Below are 23,143 nucleotides of genomic sequence, written 5' to 3'. Positions count from 1 at the left end.
TTTCTTCAATTCATTGTATATCATTTCCCCAAAATTTATTTCATTACGATCCCACCACATATGGTAAAATGTCCCCTCCTTTTCCTTACTCTTCCAATTTGAGCTAGTTTTATACATTTTCCCTAGCTGCACTGGTGTCATATACCATCTATACATATACCATCTTCATTTAATTTTCTTTCAACAAAGAACAGTCTGTAAATTTTAAATTTCCCATAACCTTTCCCAATCTTCCATCATGATATTATGACCTATATCTTGTGCCCATTTGATCATGACTGATTTTACCTCTCCCATTCTAACAATGTGCTGTATGCGGCCACAACTTTTAAGTTCCTTCTCCCAGCTGCTTTGCAAGAGGTTTGAAATCCTTCCCTGGGTGAAGACTAGGTGGCACAAAGCATCTTAGACTCACACTGTGATTCACCCTGCATTGCAGTTATTTGCAATCAGCAAGCAGATCCACCATCAGTCTCTCTCCGCCCCCCCCCCCCCTGTGCTTTATGAGCAAAAAAGAAAATGTAAAACATTTCGTTTTCCAGCATAGGAATCACTCCCTCCTCAAATCTCTAAAGCTGCAGTAGCATCCTTTCATTTTTCACCAGAGTAGCTGACGAAGGCAGGAGCCAAAAAGGTTTTGCAACAGAAATCGGATCCCTTTAGTTAATCGCGGTATCGTATGATCTTATTAAAACAAAAACTGCAAGCATTCTTTGAAGACGCTGGGGATTGGGGGTTGGGAAGCATGTTTGCGATAAGAGCGCCAAAACTGGTTTCTGTTGTTGTTGTTTACTAGATTGGGATTGAACCTGTTAGATAGTGGGTGGACATAGCAGACCACACAGCGATTTCTCCAAAACAGCTCTTTATTTGTAAGCTGGAACAGAACTGAACTGAAGGGTTCAGCCAGCCTGCTTATATAGAGTCCAGCACAACGCAACTGTAACCACTTTCTGTAACTATCCAATCACTGAACGTCACTTTCAATCCCTTATTTGCATATGTGGACCTGAGTGAAAACTATCTACAGTATCCCCCTGCTGGCCCAAGGTGAGAACTTCAGTACATCACAGAACCTATCCATGTCTGAGAACCTTCTGCTGTTGTTGACCCTCACTGCCTACTGTGGAAGGGAGTTCCACAGTTTGACTACGTGCCGTGTGATAAAAGTCCTTCCTTTTATCTGCCCTGAACCTTCCAACATTCAGCTTCTTCGGGTGGTCGCAAGTCAGGCCAGCAGGACTAAGCTGCTTCTGGTGAACAGAGAAAACTTTTCTCCATCCGTTTTTGAAATACCATGCACAATTGGGGACATTTCTATGCTTATTCTCCAAACAAAAATGTCCCAGGCACTGCAAGCTGACTTTACAGGGGATTTGCTGTGCCTGCTTGATCCTTTTGGTTGCCCTCTCCTGAACCTGCATCTCCATCCCCTCTTCTCTAAACAGGAACTGGAGCAAACCATCCCTCCATAGGGAGACACGGGTGGCGCTGTGGTCTAAACCACAGAGCCTAGGACTTGCCGATCAGAAGGTTGGCGGTTCGAATCCCCGAGATGGGGTGAGCTCCCATTGCTCGGTCCCAGCTCCTGCCAACCTAGCAGTTTAAAAGCACATCAAAGTGCAAGTAGATAAATAGGTACCGCTCTGGCAGGAAGGTAAACGGCATTTCCGTGTGCTGCTCTCGTTCACCAGAAGCAGCTTAGTCCTGCTGGCCACATGACCCGGAAGCTGTACACCGGCTTCCTTGGCCAGTAAAGCGAGATGAGCTCCGCAACCCCAGAGTCGGCCTCGACTGGACCTAATGGTCAGGGGGTCCCTTTACCTTACTATCCCTCCATAGAGAGAGGCACGTATGATCATCCCTGTCTATACGGTCCTTTAGTCTGGTCCAGCCAGACTCTTGCTTTCTTTTCCCCTCTGAATGCCTCCCACACAGATGCAGCCATGTTTAGAGACCCTTGATAATTAGCTCCCACGGGTGCAATGTTTGAATCCACAGGTGGCGAAGAGGAGGGAAGCTTTAAGCAGGCGATCTATAACGGGAAGTCCAGATAGGAGCTCCTAATTGCCAGTCTCTGTGCCAGCCTTCAGCCTTTCTGGGTCCCCCCCCCCCTTGCATAAAATGTGGGGCCTGACCTACTTCAATGTTCTTTCAGCCGACAATGCTGGGGCTCACGTCTTCGCCACCGAGACCCCCTCGGTTGGCAGTGGCTGCCTCTCTGTTGATGCAACAAAGATATTTCAGAGAAGAGGAACCCAGGACTCCCTCCCTGCAAACAAAAGAAATCTGTGTCAGTGAAAACAATAAATAGCGCATGAGAGAGAGAGAAAGAGCTCTTTGGCAGGGAGCCACACTGATGCCACGAGATGTTGTGGCGGCCCAAGTAAATTTCCATCCCATCTCTCTCTCTCTCTGCAGCTGCCACCCAGTAAACTTTGCTTCATTAGGAACTTGGGTTTTGTCTGGAAGCTGCAGAGGCTGCAAAAAAATGCCGCAGGTGGACTGCTAAAGTGGGACGCCAAACCACACCCCCTCCCTCATGCCGGTGGCAGGATTGTGGTCCAAACCATCGCCACTTCGGAAGGTGGTGGACTCTCCTTCTTTAGCGGTTTTTAAGCAGAGGTCAGGTGAGCATCTCTCTTACAAATCCTTTAGCTGGGATTCCTGAATTGCAAGGGGTTGGACTAGATGGGGTCATGTCAAACTCTACAGTGCTATGATTCTACCGTTGCTGTGTTGCCCATTGTACATTTGGGACATCTGGACGTATTTTGGGTTTTGTTGTTGTTGTTTAGTCGTGTCCGACTCTTCGTGAGACCAGAGCACGCCAGGCACTCCTGTCTTCCACTGCCTCCCGCAGTTTGGTCAAACTCATGCTGGTAGCTTCGAGAACACTGTCCCACCATCTCGTCCTCTGTCGTCCCCTTCTCCTTGTGCCCTCCATCTTTCCCAACATCAGGGTCTTTTCCAGGGAGTCTTCTCTTCTCATGAGGTGGCCAAAGTCTTGGAGCCTCAGCTTCAGGATCTGTCCTTCCAGTGAGCACTCAGGGCTGATTTCCTTCAGAATGGAGAGGTTTGATCTTCTTGCAGTCCATGGGACTCTCAAGAGTCTCCTCCAGCACCATAATTCAAAAGCATCCATTCTTTGGCGATCAGCCTTCTTTATGGTCCAGCTTTCACTTCCATACATCACTACTGGGAAAACCATAGCTTGAACTATACGGACCTTTGCCGACAATGAACTCCCCTTTGTGGGAGATTTTAAACAGAAGCTGGATTCTTGAGTTGTGAGTCCTGCATTTCAGGAGGCTGGACTAAATGAGCCTTGGAGTTCCTTCTCGCTTTCTGTGCTTCTGTTATTCTGTCCGTTTTGATGGGCAAACAGTTTATGTGCTACCGAAAATGTCTGAGGTTTTTACAGCTTGCCCAAAGGACCAGCTGTCCAGATTTGGGTGTGGATTCTACCCAGGAACTGTGACTGCATGCAGCTAATTTTCTTACTTTTTTTTCTTACTTCCCCCCTGAAATCGTTAGTGATCCTGCAGCTCACAATCTGACCCATGTTTACAGTTCTTATCTCCTCCATCCCCCACATGCTTTTCCCCAACTTTAAAGAGGAGCTCTCTGTCCGCCAAAAGTGGCTATTTTAACACCTGCTGTTGATCTTTCTTCCTCTTCATCACATCCTCATATCCTGCTGTTTTTGTTTCAGAGTCGCTCTCTCCTTCAAAGTTCAAAGCTCTCTTCCTTTGTCTGCCCTCCACCATTTGCCAGCTGCTTGTTTGTGCGATGTCTGTCCTCTGTTTTCTTCTCACATTCGCAACAAAAGCAATCCCACTTTGAAAAGACAGGTTGCGGGGAAGGGAAATAACCTGGATATTTCTCCCCACACACCCCGCTTGCCATAGACCAACACAATCCTTGATCTATCAGGAGTATCGTGAAGTGTGCACAGCTGGGCTGGCTGAGCCTGGCGGAAGTTGTAGTTTCGAAACATCTGGGAAGGTGCCAGCTTGGAGGAAACTGGGGCAGTTCATTTGTTTGAGGACCTCTTCTCTGTTGTTGTAAATAAAAATTGCCCTTCTTCCCTTATGGGGTATCCAAGAGCCCATATAGAGTCCTTACATAGGTTCCCTATTGGTAGGAGAGAATAACAGAGGCCAACCAGAGAATATTGAGAAGCAAAGCAGCTAGTAAGCCTGATCTTTATTGATCTGTTGCAACAGGGTCCTCACTCACCACACACAGGAGGGAGGAGGAACCCAGAACAATGGTGCACAAGCCCTTATATAGACTTTTGAAATTGCCCACCCTGGAGCCCAAGACCACCCCCAGAAACATCATAACTACATCACAGAAAAGGTGGTCTAAAACAGAAATTTGAATATTGTTTCTCCTGTTGTTGTTTATCTCCTGTCTGGGAGGTTACTTGATTGGATTGCCTGGGGAGCCTGGCCAGTCTTTTGTAGTGATAAATACTTAGTTCCTGGGCCAGGTCACAGGCTCACACCCTATGTGCCCTTAAGACAGGATTTGTGAGGAAAGAGACAATGGGGAGGTTTCCCACTTTGGCCTTGCAGAGAAAACATTTGGTCAGTTTAGGAATCAAAATGGTTCCAGGCTGGTCTTCCTGTGCTGATCTATGTACGTGCTTGGTTGGTACATTTATGAGCATTTCCATATATCTAAGACCTCAAAATTCCTATCACACTGTCTGCAGCAGGCTTTATTTCAGGGGTGGGGAACCCTTTGGCCATCCAGATGTTGTTGAACTACAACTCCCATCAGCCCAAGCAAGCATGGCCCAGGGATGATGGTGTTACTGAGAAATCTAGGTGTGAGGCTGCTCAGTCACCCAGCTGGTTGGGCAGAGCTCGCGGGTCCCTGCGGAATAAAGGAAGGAGTCCAGCCACCAGCCAGAGCAAATAGCTGTAGACCAAAGTTTATTGCGCAACAGGTTCAAAGAGGAATTTTTAACCCCGAGGATGGGGTGACAAGGACTTTTAAAAGTTTCCCACCACATCCCAGAATACTGTACAGCATCATTGATACATCACTGACGTGTCACAAAAGGGGAGGGGTAGACAGGGGTTAAACTGGGATAACCTTGGCAAACATGTCCAAACAAGTCCTTGGTACAAGATTAGCATAAGCAGACCCAGGTATAAGATTAGCATAGGCAACCACCTCTGAAGTCCCACCACCCAAAGTACAAGAGAACCTCCTTTTCATGTCTGGCCCCTGGACAAGTCTGGTGATGGGATTAGGCTTACCTTGGCCAACAATCAGCTCAGCAATTGTCACCTCTGGGAACTTCCTGGAGTCCCTTTCAAGGGGAAAATAGCTTTGGAATGGAGGAAACTGGCAAAGGGGTTGATTTTATATTGTTTTTAAAGCTAGGGGGGACACGGGTGGTGCTGTGGGTTAAACCACAGAGCCTAGGACTTGCCGATCAGAAGGTCGGCGGTTCGAATCCCTGCAACGGGGTGAGCTCCCGTTGCTCGGTCCCTGCTCCTGCCAACCTAGCAGTTCGAAAGCACGTCAAAGTGCAAGTAGATAAATAGGTACTGCTCCGGTGGGAAGGTAAAGGGCATTTCCGTGCGCTGCTCTGGTTCTCCAGAAGCAGCTTAGTCCTGCTGGCCACATGACCCGGAAGCTGTACGCCGGCTCCCTTGGTCAATAAAGTGAGATGAGCGCCGCAACCCCAGAGTCGGCCACGACTGGACCTAATGGTCAGGGGTCCCTTTACCTTAACTTCCCTGAGCTGTCAAGTTGAAAGGATACATTCAGGCATAATATTTGTAACATTTATCAACTTTAAAGATGTGCTTGTTGTTGTTGTTTAGTCGTTCAGTCGTGTCCGACTCTTTGTGACCCCCTGGACCAGAGCACGCCAGGCCCTCCTGTCTTCCACTGCCTCCCGCAGTTTGGTCAGATTCATGTTTGTAGCTTCGAGAACACTGTCCCACCATCTCGTCCTCTGTCGTCCCCTTCTCCTTGCGCCCTCCATCTTTCCCAACATCAGGGTCTTTTCCAGGGAGTCTTCTCTTCTCATGAGGTGGCCAAAGTATTGCAGCCTCAGCTTCAGGATCTGTCCTTCCAGTCAGAACTCAGGGCTGATTTCCTTAAGAATGGATAGGTTTGATCTTCTTGCAGTCCATGGGACTCTCCAGAGTCTCCTCCAGCACCACAATTCAAAAGCATCAATTCTTCGGCGATCAGCCTTCTTGATGGTCCAGCTCTCACTTCCATACATCACTACTGGGAAAACCAGAGCTTTTACTATACGGACCTTTGTCGGCAAGGTGAAGTGCACCCCCTCCCCTGTAATTTCCGTAGCAATGGGAATTAAAGTTCAACAACATCTGTAAGGTCAAAGGTTCCTTGCACCTCATTTACTTAGTCTGTGATGGCACGAAGTGTGTTTTGGCATTTGTGCTGGGTGGGCCTAGAAAAGGCCTCTGCCTCAAATAATTGGGCAAGGCAGCTCTGGCTATTCCCCACCTCTGTGCCTAAAGCCTTGGATGCCCATTAGAGCTGAGAAAGATTGGATGAGCACTGAGTCCGTTGTTTCTTTTCTGTGCCGCTTTTCTGGCGTTCTCTGCAGCTTTTTCGGCGTCTATAAGTGTTCCTGTCTCTGTTTAAATTAAATCAACATTTATTTTTTCCCCTGTGGCAGCCTCTCTCCTCCTCCTGCTTAGCCGGTGCATTTTGCGGCCTGCTTCTCGCAAAAAGCCTTTGCTCTGTGTCAGGTTTCGTAGGCATAGCCAAACATGGCCCTCCAGCTGTTTGGGGACTACAACTCCCATCATCCCTAGCTAACAGGACCGGTGGTCAGGGATGATGGGAATTGTAGTCCCAAAGCAACTGGAAGGCCAAGTTTGGCCATGGATGGAAGAAGAGGATTCTAGAGAACAGGGAGTGTGATAGGAATTTTATGGTCTTAGATATATGGTAATGTTCATAAGTGTGCCAACCAAGCATAGATCAGCACAGGAAGACCAACCTGGAACCAATTTGATTCCTAAACTGAGCCAATGTTTTAAAAGACTGGCCAGGCTCCCCAGGCAATCCAATCAAGTAACCTGCCAGACAGGAGATAAACAACAACAGGAGAAAAACAATATTCAAATTTCTGTTTTAGACTACCTTTTCGGTGATGTAGGTGTGACATATCTGAGGGGTGGTCTTAGGTTACACCCCTTCTGTGATGTATGTCTGATGTTTCTGGGGGTGGTCTTGATCTACAGGATGGGAATTTCAAAAGTCTTTATAAGGCTTTGCATGCCATTTTTCTGGGTCCCTCCTCACTCCTGCGTGTGAGGGGAGCACCCTGTTGCAACAGATCAATAAAGATCAGGCTTACAAGCTGCTTTGCTTCTCAGTATTCTCTGGTTGGCCTCTGTTATTCTCTCCTACCGATAGGGAACCTATGTAAGGACTCTATATGGGCTCTTGGATACCCCATAAGGGAAAAGGGCAATTTTTATTTACAACAGGAGGCCTAGAGCAATCTTCTCACCCAGCACCCCCACCCAAAAAAATACCCTGGAGCTCTCCAGCTCCCATGAATCCCAAACCAGCAGAGGGGACCAGGAAAAATGTAGAAACCATTCACCATGTTCACCTCTAGTCTTAAGCTCTTTTTTCTTATAAAAGCTCCAGTGTTTGGCACATTAGAGTTAATTATCTAATCTTAGGCAACTCAGCCAGCTTGACAACTCTTTCTCTCTGACTCACTAATGTTCGTTATTTCCCAGCAGAGGCTGTTAATCGGGTAATATGGAAAGCTGGTTATATTTGGCATCTCTCTCTCTCTCTTCACCCGCTTAATACTGATGTTGCATGTGTCAACCGGGGGGTGAGCCAGCGTTGCCAACGTTTCAGCCGGCCCCTGCTTCTGTGCACGTGCGTTTTTAACAGCGGTTTTCCCGCAGAGACGCTGCAGCACATTTTTTAAAAGCACCTTTTCGCTGGAAGGTTGCCTGCAGACTTATGAAGACCCGGCTTCTGTTTCAAAGGCGCAAGAGCAGGCCGGGTTGCCTTCTTGTTTGGTCAGTTGGCAACCCTCTGCTCAAGGCAAAAACTACGTGTTGGCTATCTCGTGCCAAGACCCTGTGAATAGGTTTGCGATGGTTTGTGCTTAGGAAGGTTTTGGGATGGTTATAGGCTGTCCCAGTCTCAGTACTGTTTGCATTTGCAGACATTTGGGGACGGACATCCTGGTTCGTTCCCAATCGCTGCATGTCCCGCTGCTTTCCCCCTGGAACTCTGGAACTTCTTATACCACATATCTACTGGGTTTTACAGTGGTATCTTGGTTCTCAAACGCCTTGGTTCTCAAACGCCTTGGTTCTCAAACGCTGAAAACCCGGAAGTAAGTGTTCTGGGTTTTGAACGTTTTCTGGATGCCAAACATCCGATGCGGCTGTTGGCGATTGTTTCCGGGGCGCCTGCTCCAATCAGAAGCCGTGCCTTGGTTTGCAAACATTTCGGAAGTCAAACGGAAGTTTGGCGATTTTGTTTTCACTATTTTGCGTTTTTGTTTTGGAGGCTTTTTCAGTTAATTTGTTTTTGTGACTGTGTGGAACCCAGTTCAGCTACTGATTGATTGATTGATTGATTGATTGTGTGACTGCGGAAATGGATAAAAGCCCCCCATCCAAACAGTGACTATCATCAGTGCAGCTAAGAAAAATAATAATTTTAATTTTTATCATCTGCAATACTGTCTTATTTATCTTACAGTACAGTACATTTATTATTGCTTTCATTTTATGGATCAATGGTCTCGTTAGGTAGTAAAATTCCTGTTAAATTGCTGCTTTAGAGGTTGTTCTTAAAAGTCTGGAACGGATTAATCGGTTTTGCATTACTTTCTATGGGAAAAGTGCACTTTGGTTTTGGAACGCTTTGGTTTTGGAACGGATTAAGTTTGAGAACCAAGTTACCACTGTACAGACGTTTGGGCAATGCTATCCTGATTCATTCCCAGTTGCTTTGTGTCCCGCAGCTTTCCCCTGGAACTTCTTATACCACAAATCTACTGGGTTTTAGTTGTTGTCCCACTTTTGTTGTGCCGTTGGGCAAGATGACAATAATGGCAGCCATGTTGGGGAAGCACCACACAAGACCTAATAAATCGTGATCCAGTGTAGGTCTTCCGCTAACCCACGACTGTGGCATCAACGACATGTTGCAGAATGAACAGCAGCGAGAATATTATATGCGCAGAAACAGAAAGCATAGCAGGTCCCAGCAAAGGAGGAGAGACTTTTGAAAAGAATGGACCATGCTGAGATGGCAAAGCTGACAGCGAAATTAAGAGATCAAAATGGCCACCCTTTTAACAGAAGAATGGAGGAGGCCTTTCATGGAATATTCTTTAAAAATACCGTAGTCAGCTGAAATCACAGGCAGGATTCAAAATGAAAGCAGCGGAAGGAAAATAATTGTACAGTGGTACCTCGGGTTACATACGCTTCAGGTTACATACGCTTCAGGTTACAGACTCCGCTAACCCTGAAATAGTACCTCGGGTTAAGAACTTTGCTTCAGGATGAGAACAGAAGTCATGCGGTGGCAGCGGGAGGCCCCATTATCTAAAGTGGTGCTTCAGGTTAAGAACAGTTTTGGGTTAAGAACGGACCACCGGAACGAATTAAGTACTTAACCCGAGGTACCACTGTAATGGAGAAACTTTGGGTAATAAAGATCTAGGCTGAATCTACACACATCAGAAAAGCGTTTCAAGGAAACACGTTGTGAACTTTATTACGGGAAATAACGTTGGCGAAACGCACACCCCCACAGCGCCACCTGGGGTCACAGTGTTGCAACGCGCATAAAATGCTCTTTTGCTGAGTCCATAGTGCAGTAGAAAAGGTTTGAGTGAAAACACGGTGGAGGTGGGGAGTCAATTTATGGGGTGAAATGTAACTCTTTGATATGAAGACGATTGTGAAAATATCTGAAACGTTTAATTAAAGAAAATTATATTGGAAAAAAAATGACATGCTGCAGATGTTAGGATATTTCTGTTCCACCTTAAAAGGGAGCAGGATGTTTGTGTCACAGGCTGCGCATTTCCTGTTTCACAGGATGTTTCTGTTGTGTCTTTGTTTTCGTTCTCTCTCTCTGTGCCGGAACACTGAAGCAGGCAGTCATGTTTTTCTTTGTTCTGATCAACGCAGAAATAAACTTGTAAATAATGCTCTCCTGAGTGCATCTTTCGCTGTGCATTATCTGCTGATTGAGCGTGCATCGGCTCTAGAATGTGGCAAGCTATTTCTGGAGCTCGTGTCGCTAATTGCTGATACTGCGTGTCTGCGGGAGATTGATGGACGTCCGGAGACAACGTGGAGTCATGATGGACTTTGTCTCCCTGGCAGTATCCCAACAGCAGAATGCACCCCACAAAAAATTACCCCACCTGTCTGGGGTACGGTGGGCCTTTACTTCTGAGTAAGCACACAGAGGCCCATGAAATAAAAGCCCAATTCTGTTCAATGCAGTGTTCGGCTGTTGACCATGAGGGCTAAAATAATTTAGCCTCTGAGTTCAGGGACCTTTTAAAAATGCATTTTTAATTGCTGGGTTGCAATTGCCTTGAAATGTGGAGGTTTCATTCAGGATTGAACCCGGGGTTTTCTGCATTCGAAGCATGTGCTCTAACCACTGAGCAGGCTGGCTAGGCTTTTCTGCAGATGGCTTCTGGGTACTTTAAGGCCAATATCTTTGTGCTGCACTCTTCGGAAAGAAATAACTTGTTTTTGCATATTTTGGGGGGGCTTTATCCAACTACCACCATATCTAAAAAAGAAACATGTCACCAAAGGACTAATGTGTCCTCTGTTGTTGCATGATCCATTCTTCACTCATTTTGAACGAAAGCTCGCATGATAGCCACCGCTAAGTAAGGCAATATTGATCGTCTGCTGTAGCCGTAATGAGACCCATTTTGGTTCTTTAGCTGCTTAGAGACGTGTTATCGAATGGCCTCTTTTCAACCATTTTCCTTTTTGCATTTCTAGAATGAATTTTATTGAATTTTCAAAAGTTTAACAGATTCTTCAGTACATAATGTTTATTCCCCCCCCACCACCACAGTTTTCCACGGTGTTTCTATTTCCTGCATTGCAGGGGGTTGGACTAGATGATGATGATGATGATGATGATGATTATTATTATTATTATTATTTATTATAATTATTATTATTTATTTATACCCCACCCATCTGGCTGGGCTTCCCCAGCCACTCTGTGCAGCTTCCAACAAAATATTAAAATACAGTAATGCATCAAACATTAAAAACTTCCCTAAACAGGGCTGCCTTCAGATGTCTTCTAAAAGTCCTTGGAATCCCCTCTACAATTCGTACCATGTCTGTGTCACTTTTCGGCCACCAAGCCCATCCTGGAGATCTTTCTTTTTGAGCCTGTAGCTCTTTCAGGCCCCAGCAAGTGCCACCCAAATCGCCTCTGAGCAGCAGCAGAGATTGAGTTTGCCCTTTTCTTCCCCCAAGAAAAGATCTGCTGTGCTTGCAAGGGTGTGACGATGACTCTGTTCTTGCTGCGTGGCTGTCTGTGCCCTGACTCTGGGAAATAAGACCTCTCTCTCCTCCTGGGTGCTAAAGGACTCTCCCTTGGCACGGCCTCAGAGTTCCCTGACTAGAATAGCCGCCTTGGAGCGGCAGATTTCTCCCTTTGTCAACGGTTTCCTGTTTCCGTATTGAGGGGGCGTTCCAACCTGCCACCAGGCGTGACTGGATTGCAAATTCAGGTTGTGCAATCCAAGCTGATTAAGGGAAACAATGGAAAGGTGCAGGATAAGACTTGCTTGATGGTGACACATCTTCAGAACGGATAGCTGGCACCGTCTAATCCAGGCATAGGCAAACTCAGCCCTCCAGATGTTTTGGGACTACAACTCCCATCATCCCTGACCACTGGGCCTGTTAGCTAGGGATGATGGGCATTGTAGTCCCAAAACATCTGGAGGGCCGAGTTTGCCTATGCCTGGTCTAATCTCCCTGTAAACAAATCAGTATTATTATTATTATTATTATTATTATTATTATTAATACCCCACCCATCTGGCTGGGTTTCCCCAGCCACTCTGGGCGGCTTCCAACAGAAGATTAAAATACAATAACCTATGAAACATTAAAAGCTTCACTAAACAGGGCTGCCTTTGGATGTCTTCTAAACGTTTCGTAACTTGAATGCATAACGATCAGTTTTCACACCTGGTGAAAAGAAATAGGCAAACATGGCCAATACTTTAAGGCAGCGGTTCTCAACCTGTGGGTCCCCAGATGTTGTTGGACTACAACTCCCATCATCCCTGAGCTCTGGCCTTTCTATCTAGGGGTGGTGGGAGTTGTAGTTCAACAACATCTGGGGAGCCACAGGTTGAGAAAGGCTGCTTTAAGGTGTCCCTTAAAGTGTTTACCATGTGTGCCTTTTTCTTTAAGGAAGACTTGCCAAACAATTTCACAGTCTGGGACTTTTCGGATAGCGGGATTTATTTTTCCTACGCAAGCTTCCTAAAACGACATCCCAGCTGAAGATTCATGTTTTGCTCCCCTCCAAGCACCGGTGGCAGTTTGCAAGAAGGAATCCTTCGGCGGGGGATGATATCAGGCTAAGCTGGTCTGGATGGGAGATGAACCTTAATTTGAGGTCCCACTCCAGCCAGTCGAATGCATTCTGGAAGAAGGCAGAGCAAGCCTGGGGGGGGAGGGGGGGCGTCGGGAGAATCCTGCAAGCTGAATAGAGAGGCCTGGCCACATTTGGCTCCTGGGCCTGCAGTTCCCCACCTCTGGATTAGAACCGTGAAGTTACTATATTTTTCGCTCTATAAGTTGCACTTTTTAAGGGGAAATGTGTGTGCGTCCTATGGAACGAATGCAGGCTCCTTGGCTTCAGCGATAGCAATGGGAAGCCTCCGAAGTGCAGAGGGAGCGCTCCCTCCGCGCTCCGGAGGCTTCGCATTGCTTTCGCTGAAGCCTGGAGAGCGAGAGGGGTAGGTGCGCACCGATCCCTCTTGCTCTCCTGGCTTCACTTCGCTAGAGAGTACCTGGAGTACTGTGTCCAGTTCTGGGCACCACAGTTCAAGAAGGACACTGACAAACTGGAGCGTGTCCAGAGGAGGGCAACCAAAATGGTCAAAGGCCTAGAAACGATGCCTTATGAGGAACGGCTAAGGGAGCTGGGCATGTTTAGCCTGGAGAAGAGGAGGTTAAGGGGTGATATGATAGCCATGTTCAAACATATAAAAGGATGTCACATAGAGGAGGGAGAAAGGTTGTTTTCTGCTGCTCCAGAGAAGCGGACACGGAGCAATGGATCCAAACTACAAGAAAGAAGATTCCACCTAAACATTAGGAAGAACTTCCTGACAGTAAGAGCTGTTCGACAGTGGGATTTGCTGCCAAGGAGTGTGGTGGAGTCTCCTTCTTTGGAGGTCTTTAAGCAGAGGCTTGATAACCATATGTCAGGAGTGCTCTGATGGTGTTTCCTGCTTGGCAGGGGGTTGGACTCGATGGCCCTTGTAGTCTCTTCCAACTCTATGATTCTATGAGAGGAGCTGCGCAGCTTTCCCTTTCTGCGCAGCGCCCCTTCGGCGAAGCGGGAGGAGAAAGGGAAGGGGCTCCGTTTCTCCTGCCGCTTCGCTGAAGGGGCGCTGTACAGAGAGGGAGAGAATTTTTTTTCTTGTTCTCCCCTCCTCCCCAAAAAAACTACGTTCGTTCTATGGTCGGGTGCATCCTATAGAGCGAAAAATATGGTAATTGTTGCTCAGCTGCCTTTTATCGGCTTGGCTCCTGTGCTTTTACGGTAGCTTGGCGCACTTACAAAAACTCAGCAGCTAATTAATTTTCCTGGACATCGAGATAAGCTGAGCGAGGGAGAGCATTTTCCTCTCTGCAACCAGGAGAAGTAATTGTCTGTTTGATGTCTATGTGTCAGGTGAGCACCAGGACTATTTCTAGGTGAGCGTGTTAGAAGGGTTGGGTGGCGATGTTTTGTTTCTGATTCTAAGGGCACCTGAGGTTAAATTATCCAGCAAACGGCGGCAAGCACATTTCTTCCCATATCATCACTGCTGGCCTATCTGTCTGTTTGTGTCAGATGTGTCGTCTTGCAAGAGAGAAGAATGGCCTCTCTTCCAACCTAAATGTTAGGGCTGGCTGGAGGGATGCAAACATCATTTGTCAGCACTTGTTCTGCAGAGAGTTTATTACTGCTCTCGTTATTAGCACTAGCAAGGAGCACAAATTGGCATGCATAATTTCCCTCCCACGCCTCTCCATTTTACTCTCGCAATGATCCTGAGATGTAAGTTAGTCTGGGAGACACTGACTGAGCAAAGGTTACCCAGTGAGCTTCATTCGTGGCTAAGTGGGTGTTTGAACCCTGGTTTCTCAGGTCCTGTGGGACACGAGTGGCGCTGTGGGTTAAACCACAGAGCCTAGGACTTGCCGATCAGGAGGTTGGTGGTTCGAATCCCCGTGATGGGGCGAGCTCCCGTTGCTCAGTCCCCGCTCCTGCCAACCTAGCAGTTCGAAAGCACGTCAAAGTGCAAGTAGATAAATAGGTACCGCTCTGGCGGGAAGGTAAACGGTGTTTCCATGCGCTGCTCTGGTTCGCCTGAAGTGGCTTGGTCATGCTGGCCACATGACCCGGAAGCTGTACGCCGGCTCCCTCGGCCAGTAAAGTGAGATGAGCGCCGCAACCCCAGAGTTGGCAACGACTGGACCTAATGGTCAGGTGTCCCTTTACCTTTACCTCTCATGTCCTAGACCAACACTCTAACCGCTACAGTGCTCTAACCCGGTTCAGGCATCACACAAAACCTTGGTTTGTACCATGGTTACAAATGTATATTAAGCAAACCATGGTTTATGGTTGCTTAATATACATTTATGGTCTGCAGAGGTAGAGCTAATCAATTGCTGCAACAACCTTATTGTATCAAAGTTGAAAATTTTTGCTTGCAAACAGCCTCTGTTATTGGGAAGTACAGCAGTACAACTTTCGTTTGTTGAAATCCTCACTTGCCATTGCAAAAATAAAAGTGAAGAATATGCTAAGCAACTCCGGGGTTAAACCAAGTCAGCTCCACGCACATTCCTAGGGATTCAAGGAGCAGGTACTTTATAAAAAGAAGACTCTGTGGTCTATAAATATTTCTGCGGTTGTCTGCTTGGAGACTGTTGCAGTTGGACATTTTTAGCATAGCGCAGAGGATGCAAGAATTGCAATAAATAGCTTGCGCTGTGAGCTAAAGAGGCAAACCCCCTTTTATTGTGCTGAATTATGGAACCAGGGACGAGGAGAGTTGAGGGCTGGCAGACTGGGAACTCATTTAACTCCAACCAATGGCTTGCATGTGCGAAACAATTGTCACAGGTCAGAGACTTGCTGACAGGACTCCATCATTGCCCCAAACAATCCTATCCAATATTATTAGTTAAGAATAATTACCCTTCAACACCCCTCTCCCACTGGGGGGCACTTCAGACCTTTAGGCCAAATTCCGACTCCACAGTTCCGGGCAGGTGGTAGCCTTAGTTGTAGGACTAACTCCAAGTTTGAGAGGGGGCTCTGGCCAATTTGGCACAACAATAAGGGGACGCAGGTGGTGCTGTGGGTTAACCCACAGAGCCTAGGACTTGCCGATCGGAAGGTTGGCGGTTCGAATCCCCGCGACCAGGTGAGCTCCCGTTGCCCGGTCCCTGCTCCTGCCAACCTAGCAGTTCAAAAGCACGTCAAAGTGCAAGTAGATAAATAGGTACCGCTCCAGCGGGAAGGTAAACGGCGTTTCCGTGCACTGCTCTGGTTCGCTAGAAGCGGCTTAGTCATGCTGGCCACGTGACCCAGAAGCTGTATGCCAGCTCCCTCGGCCAATAAAGCGAGATGAGCGCCGCAACCCCAGAGTCGTCCGCGACTGGACCTAACGGTCAGGGGTCCCTTTACCTTTACCACAACAATACAAAAGCTCTTTTGTCAGTTTTGCCTTTCGGTTTGCTGACTCTGGCGAATGCAAACACCGAAATTCTTCTGATTCCTCATCCAGACGGCAGGAGATGCCCTTAGCAACCATTGAGGACCATTAATTCTGCTTTTGCCAAAAAGCTTTGCTGCGGGAACAGCATGCACAGACTCACAGGGGAGGGCTTGGCTGTGTTTTAGCAACACTGAGCAAGAGCGCCTGATGTCGCAAAAGTACCAGGAGGAATGGCTCAGGATTCTCGTCATCTTGGGGTCAAGCTAGCCGCATTTCGGGGTCTCCTGAGTCACTGGAGCTGCGGCGGTAGAGGAAGCGGGCCCTTTTCTGCACAGGTTTTCCCCGTTAAAATTGTTTTTATTGCAAAGCCATTCTTTGCAAGAGCCAGTGTGGTCTAGTGGTTAAGAGCGGTAGATTTGTAATCTGGGGAACCGGGTTCGATTCCCCGCTCCTCCACCTGCAGCTGCTGGGTGACCTTGGGCCAGTCACACTTCTCTGAAGTCTCTCAGCCCCACTCACCTCACAGAGTGTTTGTTGTGGGGGAGGAAGGGAAAGGAGAATGTTAGCCGCTTTGAGACTCCTTCTGGTAGCGATAAAGCGGGATATCAAATCCAAACTACTCTTCTTCTTCTTCTTCTTCTTCTTCTTCTTCTTCTTCTTCTTTTCTTTCTTTCTTTCTTTCTTTCTTTCTTTCTTTCTTTCTTTCTTTCTTTCTTTCCTGTTATAAGAAAAAAACCTGTTCCTTTCCCCTTATCCAAGAGCCCTTAAGTGGGTTCCCTATCAGTAGGAGAAAATGACAGAGGCCAACCAGAGTATATTGAGAAGCAAAGCGGCTAGTATCTTTATTTAACTGTTGCAACAGGGTCCCCACTCGCCACATGCAGGAGGAGAACCCAGAACAATGGTGTGCAAGCCCCTATATGAGACTTTTGAAATGGCCCACCCTGTAGCACAAGACGTCATACATACATCACAGAAGGAGGAGGTCTGCAGCAGAAATCCTGTTTTCCAGGATACCTGATAATGGTCACTGATTGCTTTTACCTGGCCATTCTTTTGTGATGATTAATACTTTAGTTCCTGAATCCAGGTCACAGGCTCACCCTGTTCACACACAAATACTCCCTTAAAGACAGGATTTGTAAGCAAAAGACAACAGGGCGGCTTTCCTAGTTTCCTTCCTCCTAGCAGAGAAATATTTGCGGTCAATTTGGGAGAGTCAAAATGGCTTCAGGATTGTTCTCCTGTGCCTAGCTGTCAACTTTTTCCTTTTCTTGCGAGGAATCCTATTGGGAATAAGGGAATTTCCCTTTTTAAAAGGGAAACGTTGGCAGCTATGCTCCTGTGCTATTTCAGAGATGTGGTTTATATACCGGTACTTATGTGTGTGTGTTTGCCTGGTACATTTATGGACATTTGATTTACATTTGAGACCTTAGAATTCTTATTACAATCCTAAAGCAAAATATACTGATAGACAACCCACAGGAAGCATCCCTCAATTCAGAGTAGGGTGTGGCTTCTGAAATATTTTGAAGAGAGAGACTATTGCCGCAAGGGCGATTTTTTTGTGGTGCAGTAGCAAAAGGAAGTGGGGGCAATGTTAGACATGTACATCTCAAATTTCTGCATGAAGCTGACCTACTTTTTCCCCTGTGGGGCAGGGCAGGCCTGATGAGTCAGCGCTTTTGTCTCTCCCCCCCCCCCCCCGCAGTGACTCATCCCTCTCAGCTGTTCCCCATCTCTGGAAAAGTATGGAGCCAGCCCTGGAATTGCCAGAGGAATCTTGGGAATGTGAGCTAAAGGGAGCCACTTTGGAGGGCTGGGAGAAGGGAAACGTTAGACTGGTGCCTGTTTTTGCGAATCTATTCTGTAAATGTCCCCCTGATACACAAAGGCAAAATTCGAAGCAGAGCCCCAAAGCTCCCGCCCAGTGGGAATGTGAAATTGTATTCAATTACTTCCTTGGTTTCTGAGACTTGGCCGTGCGTTACTCACACAAGTTAAAACCAGGAGTGGGAGACCTGTAGCCCTCCAGATGTTGTGGACTACAACTCCCATCATCCCTTATTTTCTCCTCCTCCAGAGGGTAGGACCCAAACCGATGGAATCTACTTTCTTGTAACTTGAATCTAACTAAACATCAGGAAGAACTTTCTGACAGTAAGAGCTGTATGATTCCATGATAATAATAATTTATTATTTGTACCCCGCCCATCTGGCTGGGTTTTCCCAGCCACTCTGGGCGGCTTCCAACAAAGATTAAAAATGCAATAAAATGTCACACATTAAAAACGTCCCTAAACAGGACTGCCTTCAGATGTCTTCTAAATGTCTGGTAGTTGTTTATCTCTTTGACATCTGATGGGAAGGCGTTCCACAGGGTGGGTGCCACCACCGAGAAGGCCCTCTGCCTGGTACCCTGTAGCTTTGCTTCTCGCAGTGAGGGAACCGCCAGAACTCTTTACAATAGCAAAACCCCTTATTTTGGCTGCTGATCCCTTATTTTCGAGGCTGCTGGCCCCCTATTTTCAAATCTGTAAGTTGGCAGCTATGCCTCCCGCAGTTTGGTCAAACTCATGCTGGTAGCTTGGAGAACACTGTCCCACCATCTCGTCCTCTGTTGTCCCCTTCTCCTTGTGCCCTCCATCTTTCCCAACATCAGGGTCTTTTCCAGAGAGTCTTCTCTTCTCGTGAGGTGGCCAAAGTCTTGGAGCCTCAGCTTCAGGATCTGTCCTTCCAGTGAGCACTCGGGGCTGATTTCCTTCAGAATGGAGAGGCTTGCTCTTCTTGCAGTCCATGGGACTCTCAAGAGTACTCCTTTCCCAATTTTGAACCAATCAGGATATGATAGCCATCTTCAAATATCTGAAGGGAGATGGAGCAAGCTTCTTTTCTCCTGAACCAAATGGATTCTCCTTTGCTCCTGAACCAAATGGATTCAAATGGCAAGGAAGGAGAGTCTGATAACATTCAGAATAACTTTCTGACAGTAAGAGCAGTTCAACAGTAGGAATGTGGCGGCCTCTCCATCTTTGGTGGTTGGGTGGTCAGCTGATGGGGTACTTTAGCTCAGTGTTTCCCAACCTTGGGCCTCCAGCTGTTTTCGAACTACAATTCCCATCATCCCTGACCACTGGTCTTGCTAGCTGAGGATTATGGGAGTTGTAGTCCAAAAACAGCTGGAGGCCCAAGGTTGGGAAATGCTGCTTTAGCTGCATATTTCAGGGGGTTGGACTGCGTGACTTTTGGGGTTCCCCTTCCAACTCTACAATTCTGTGAACAGCTTTCCGGTGGCGGCTGACTCGCTCGACAGATTCCTGCATTAAAGGGCACCATTCAAGCCCACTCCTGAAATACTGGCTCTGTTCTGATTCTGTCTGATCCCCTTGGCACTCGCTTGGAAGAGTGGTACTGGATCCATTTTGGCCCCCGGCCAGTTTTGTTGCTGCTCGTTGTCCCTTTACTCTGGAGCTTGCCAGTAGCCTCTCTGGGGGGTGTCCCTTTCCCCCCTAACAAAGGGGCTTTGTCATGGGAGAATTCCTGGGAACAATGACGCGGCCCACGCATTCCTGTGCACACGGCTTTGCTTTCTGCATCAGCGACAAAGGAGCCATCTGTGCCCTTCTCGAGGGAGCGCCGGGGGGGGGGGGTAGAAAGGCTGCAGCTGTGCCTAGTGGGTGGAGCCAGTGTGCCATCTCCACACTGAATGTCGATGGATATTGGTTTGTGCAAACCGTCAGCGGGAAATGCACGATTTCAGCGTTTCGTACAGCACCTAGCGCGGAACGCAGGGACAGTGGTGTTCCCATCAGCTGTAGGACTAAAGTCTCCCTTGAGTCATCCCTCTTTCTCCTCAATTCACCCCTCCAAACGAGCCAGCAGGCCATCTTTCCCTTGGCCCCTGCACCTACCTCTCTGGAGAAAGAATTATGGTGTTTCTGGCAGCCTTCGCCGGATGCCATTGTGACGCAGGTAAAGCGTGAACTTTCCTCCCTGTAGGCTAGGATGGTAGGCGGCCTTTGCTTTTATCCTGACACCTGAATATGCTTAAGCATCCATGCTTCGTTGGAAGGAGCCTAATTAAGGACATCGGCTGTAAACTGAGCATCTACCTTTTGACTCTTGGGATTCCTTGGCAGGGCTGCTGTGATGGGGGCCGGACTAATTTCCTTATATTTCACCTCTGCAGGGAAATGCTAGCTACTGGTTTCAGAGTAACAAGCTCTCGTGGGACAGTGTTATTTTGTGCGCCAGAGTTTCGGCTTCGAATACCGTTTGTTTGTTGATTTAAGGGACCCTGATGTTTTAACAGCAAAGCGTCATGCAGTAATGATCCTCAACAGTATCTTCATAATCATAAATTGCTTCACCTTCCAGTTTTCATTTTTAGATTTTATTCATCATTTCCCACTTTTACAACAAACATATGTAAAACTTCAACGCATCCAACATATTCTTTACAGCCACTTCCTTCCTCATCTGTGGTTCCTTCTGTTTTACCTTTACTACTGTATATCCAAGTTCATTCCTTATTTATTTTTTTCTCTTTAAGAACTTCCTTCCACATCTGTCTCAGTTGCTCATCTTACATTAATCCTGGTCCGACTGCACCGGCTACCAATTAGTTTCCAGGCCCAATTCAAAGTGCTAGTTTTGACCTATAAAGCCTTAAACGGCTCAGGACCGCAATACCTCAAGGACTGCCTCTTTCCATATGAACCTACCCGGACCCTGAGATCATCTTCTGAGGCCTCCTTCGTGTGCCTCCTCCTCGAGAGGTCCGGAGGACAACAACATGAGAACGGGGCCTTCTCTGCAGTGGCTCCCCATCTCTGGAATGCTCTCCCCAGGGAAATTCACCCAGTGCCTTCATTATATACCTTTAGGTGCTTGGCAAAAACGTTCCTTTTTAACCAGGCCTTTGGCTGATCTTATTGACATCCTATGCCTTTTTAAAATCTAGTTCTTTTGGGGTTATTGGCTTGTTGCTTTTATTTTTGATTATATATATTTTTTGTGTTGATCTTTTCTGTGAACCACCCTGAAACCTCTGCATATAGGGGCTGTATATAAATTATAATAATAATAAGTCATGGGGAATAAGTCTCAATTGCTACTAGCTGTGATAGAGGCTAAGCTGTTTCTGAATTCTGGAAGCTACAGGAGGGGAGATTGCATTTCTGCTTAGCTCCAGTGTTAGAAACACAGATATATAAGCTATTCACCAAATAGTGCCTTAAACCTCGGTTATGGGCACTGCGATGGAAAGTCTAGGATCCTCTCCCTACCAAGATTGCAAAGTCAGCACGATAAAATTCAATAAGTGTAATATTTTTTTATTTGATTCCCTGGGGTTATTTCAGGTGTACTTTGTGGCCTTTTGAAAAATGGAAGCCATTAACCATTCCAAATGGGATGCGGGTGGCGCTGTGGGTTAAACCACAGAGCCTAGGACTTGCCGATCAAAAGGTCGGCGGTTCGAATCCCCGCGACGGGGTGAGCTCCCGTTGCTCGGTCCCTGCTCCTGCCCACCTCGCACTTTCAAAGCCCGTCAAAGTGCAAGTAGATAAATAGGTACCGCTCCGGCGGGAAGGTAAACGGCGTTTCTGTGCGCTGCTCTGGTTCTCCTGAAGCCAGAAGCGGGGTCCCTTTACCTTTTTAACCATTCCAAAAAGAAAGCATCACAAATAAAAGGAGCAGCCTTGCTTGTGGGATTTCCCACAGACATCTGGTTGGCCACTCTGAAGAAGAAGAAGAAGAGTTTGGATTTGATATCCCGCCTTTCACTCCCTTTAAGGAGTCTCAAAGCGGCTAACATTCTCCTTTCCCTTCCTCCCCCACAACAAACACTCTGTGAGAAGAGTGGGGCTGAGAGACTTCAGAGAAGTGTGACTGGACCAAGGTCACCCAGCAGCTGCATGTGGAGGAGCGGGGAAGCGAACCCGGTTCCCCAGATTACGAGACTACCGCTCTTAACCACTACACCACTCTGGCTCTCAGTGAGAACTCAATGGGCCATGGGCCTGATCCAGCAATGCTCTCCTTGCATTCTTAAGCCCAAGACATGAGCACGGCCTTGGAATGGGTGCAGAGTGGACCCCTGTCCTTTCAAAGCAGCCCCCACGTGCGTTTACAGCATCTGCTTGAGAAAAAAAGCGTATTTTCTTCTCCAGCAAAACACCTCCAGATGCTTGTCTCGTGGGAGTGTGGGCTGCTTAATTAATTTCAAGGGATGTGCCTCTGATTCTTCTGGTTTGACAAAAGGGACGAGGCAATTAATGCAAGATACACAGAGATGGATTAAGCTTCTTATGCAACCGCTACCCAGAAGGGTTACGTCCCACTTCAAGGGAGCCTGTTCTGCTTTCTGTGAGGAATTGCTTATAGGGTCACAGAATCGTAGACAGCTGGCCGTCCAACCTCTGCTTAAAAACCACCAAGGAAGGAGTCTGCATTCTCCCGAGGGAGTCCGTTCCACTGTTGAACAGCTCTTACAGCCAGAAAGTTCTTCCCAGTGTTGAGTCAGAATCTCCTTTCTTGTTAACTTGAAGCCCTGGGTTCGAGTCCTACCCTCCAGAGCAGGAGATACGAAGCTTGCTTCATCTTCCATGGGATATTTGAAGATATTTCGTGACTGTTGTGATCACTGCAGATGGTGACAGCAGTGACGAAATTAAAAGACGCCTGCTTCTTGGGAGAAAAGTGATGACAAACCTAGACAGCATCTTAAAAAGCAGAGACATCACCTTCCCAACAAAGGTCTGTATAGCTATGGTTTTTCCAGTAGTGATGTTTGGAAGTGAGAGCTGGACCATAAAGAAGGCTGATTGCCGAAGAATGGATGCTTTTGAATTCTGGTGCTGGAGGAGACTCTTGTGAGTCCCATGGACTGCAAGAAGATCAAAGCGATCCATTCTGAAGGAAATCAGCCCTGAGTGCTCACTGGAAGGACAGATCCTGAAGCTGAGGTTCCAATTCTTTGGCCACCTCATGAGAAGAGAAGACTCCCTGGAAAAGACCCCGATGTTGGGAAAGATGGAGGGCACAAGGAGAAGGGGACGACAGAGGACGAGATGGTTGGACAGCGTTCTCGAAGCTACCAGCATGAGTTTGACCAAACTGCGG

The 23,143-nt window shown here is 47.3% G+C and overlaps 1 protein-coding gene across 6 annotated transcripts in view; it reads left to right on the top strand.

Moving 5' to 3' along the window:
• RELT (RELT TNF receptor) overlaps nucleotides 1–23,143 on the top strand; it is an 87,519-nt gene that overhangs the window by 16,243 nt on the left and 48,133 nt on the right. For 2 of the 6 annotated variants that reach the window (XM_083436565.1, XM_083436566.1), the window contains exon 2: nucleotides 2,422–2,630. The exons of the other annotated variants lie outside the window; for them this stretch is intronic. In XM_083436565.1, coding sequence (XP_083292691.1) covers nucleotides 2,543–2,630 — 88 coding nt within the window. In that variant the 5' untranslated portion in view covers nucleotides 2,422–2,542. The remainder of the gene's footprint in view (nucleotides 1–2,421; nucleotides 2,631–23,143) is intronic. 6 annotated transcript variants of the gene reach the window in all.

This window comes from Podarcis tiliguerta (genome assembly GCF_965153285.1).
Source record: "Podarcis tiliguerta genome assembly, chromosome: 4".
Classification (NCBI taxonomy): domain Eukaryota; kingdom Metazoa; phylum Chordata; class Lepidosauria; order Squamata; family Lacertidae; genus Podarcis; species Podarcis tiliguerta.
The sequence above is the reverse complement of the archived record's forward strand: the minus strand, read 5'-3'. Positions and strand labels throughout refer to the sequence as shown.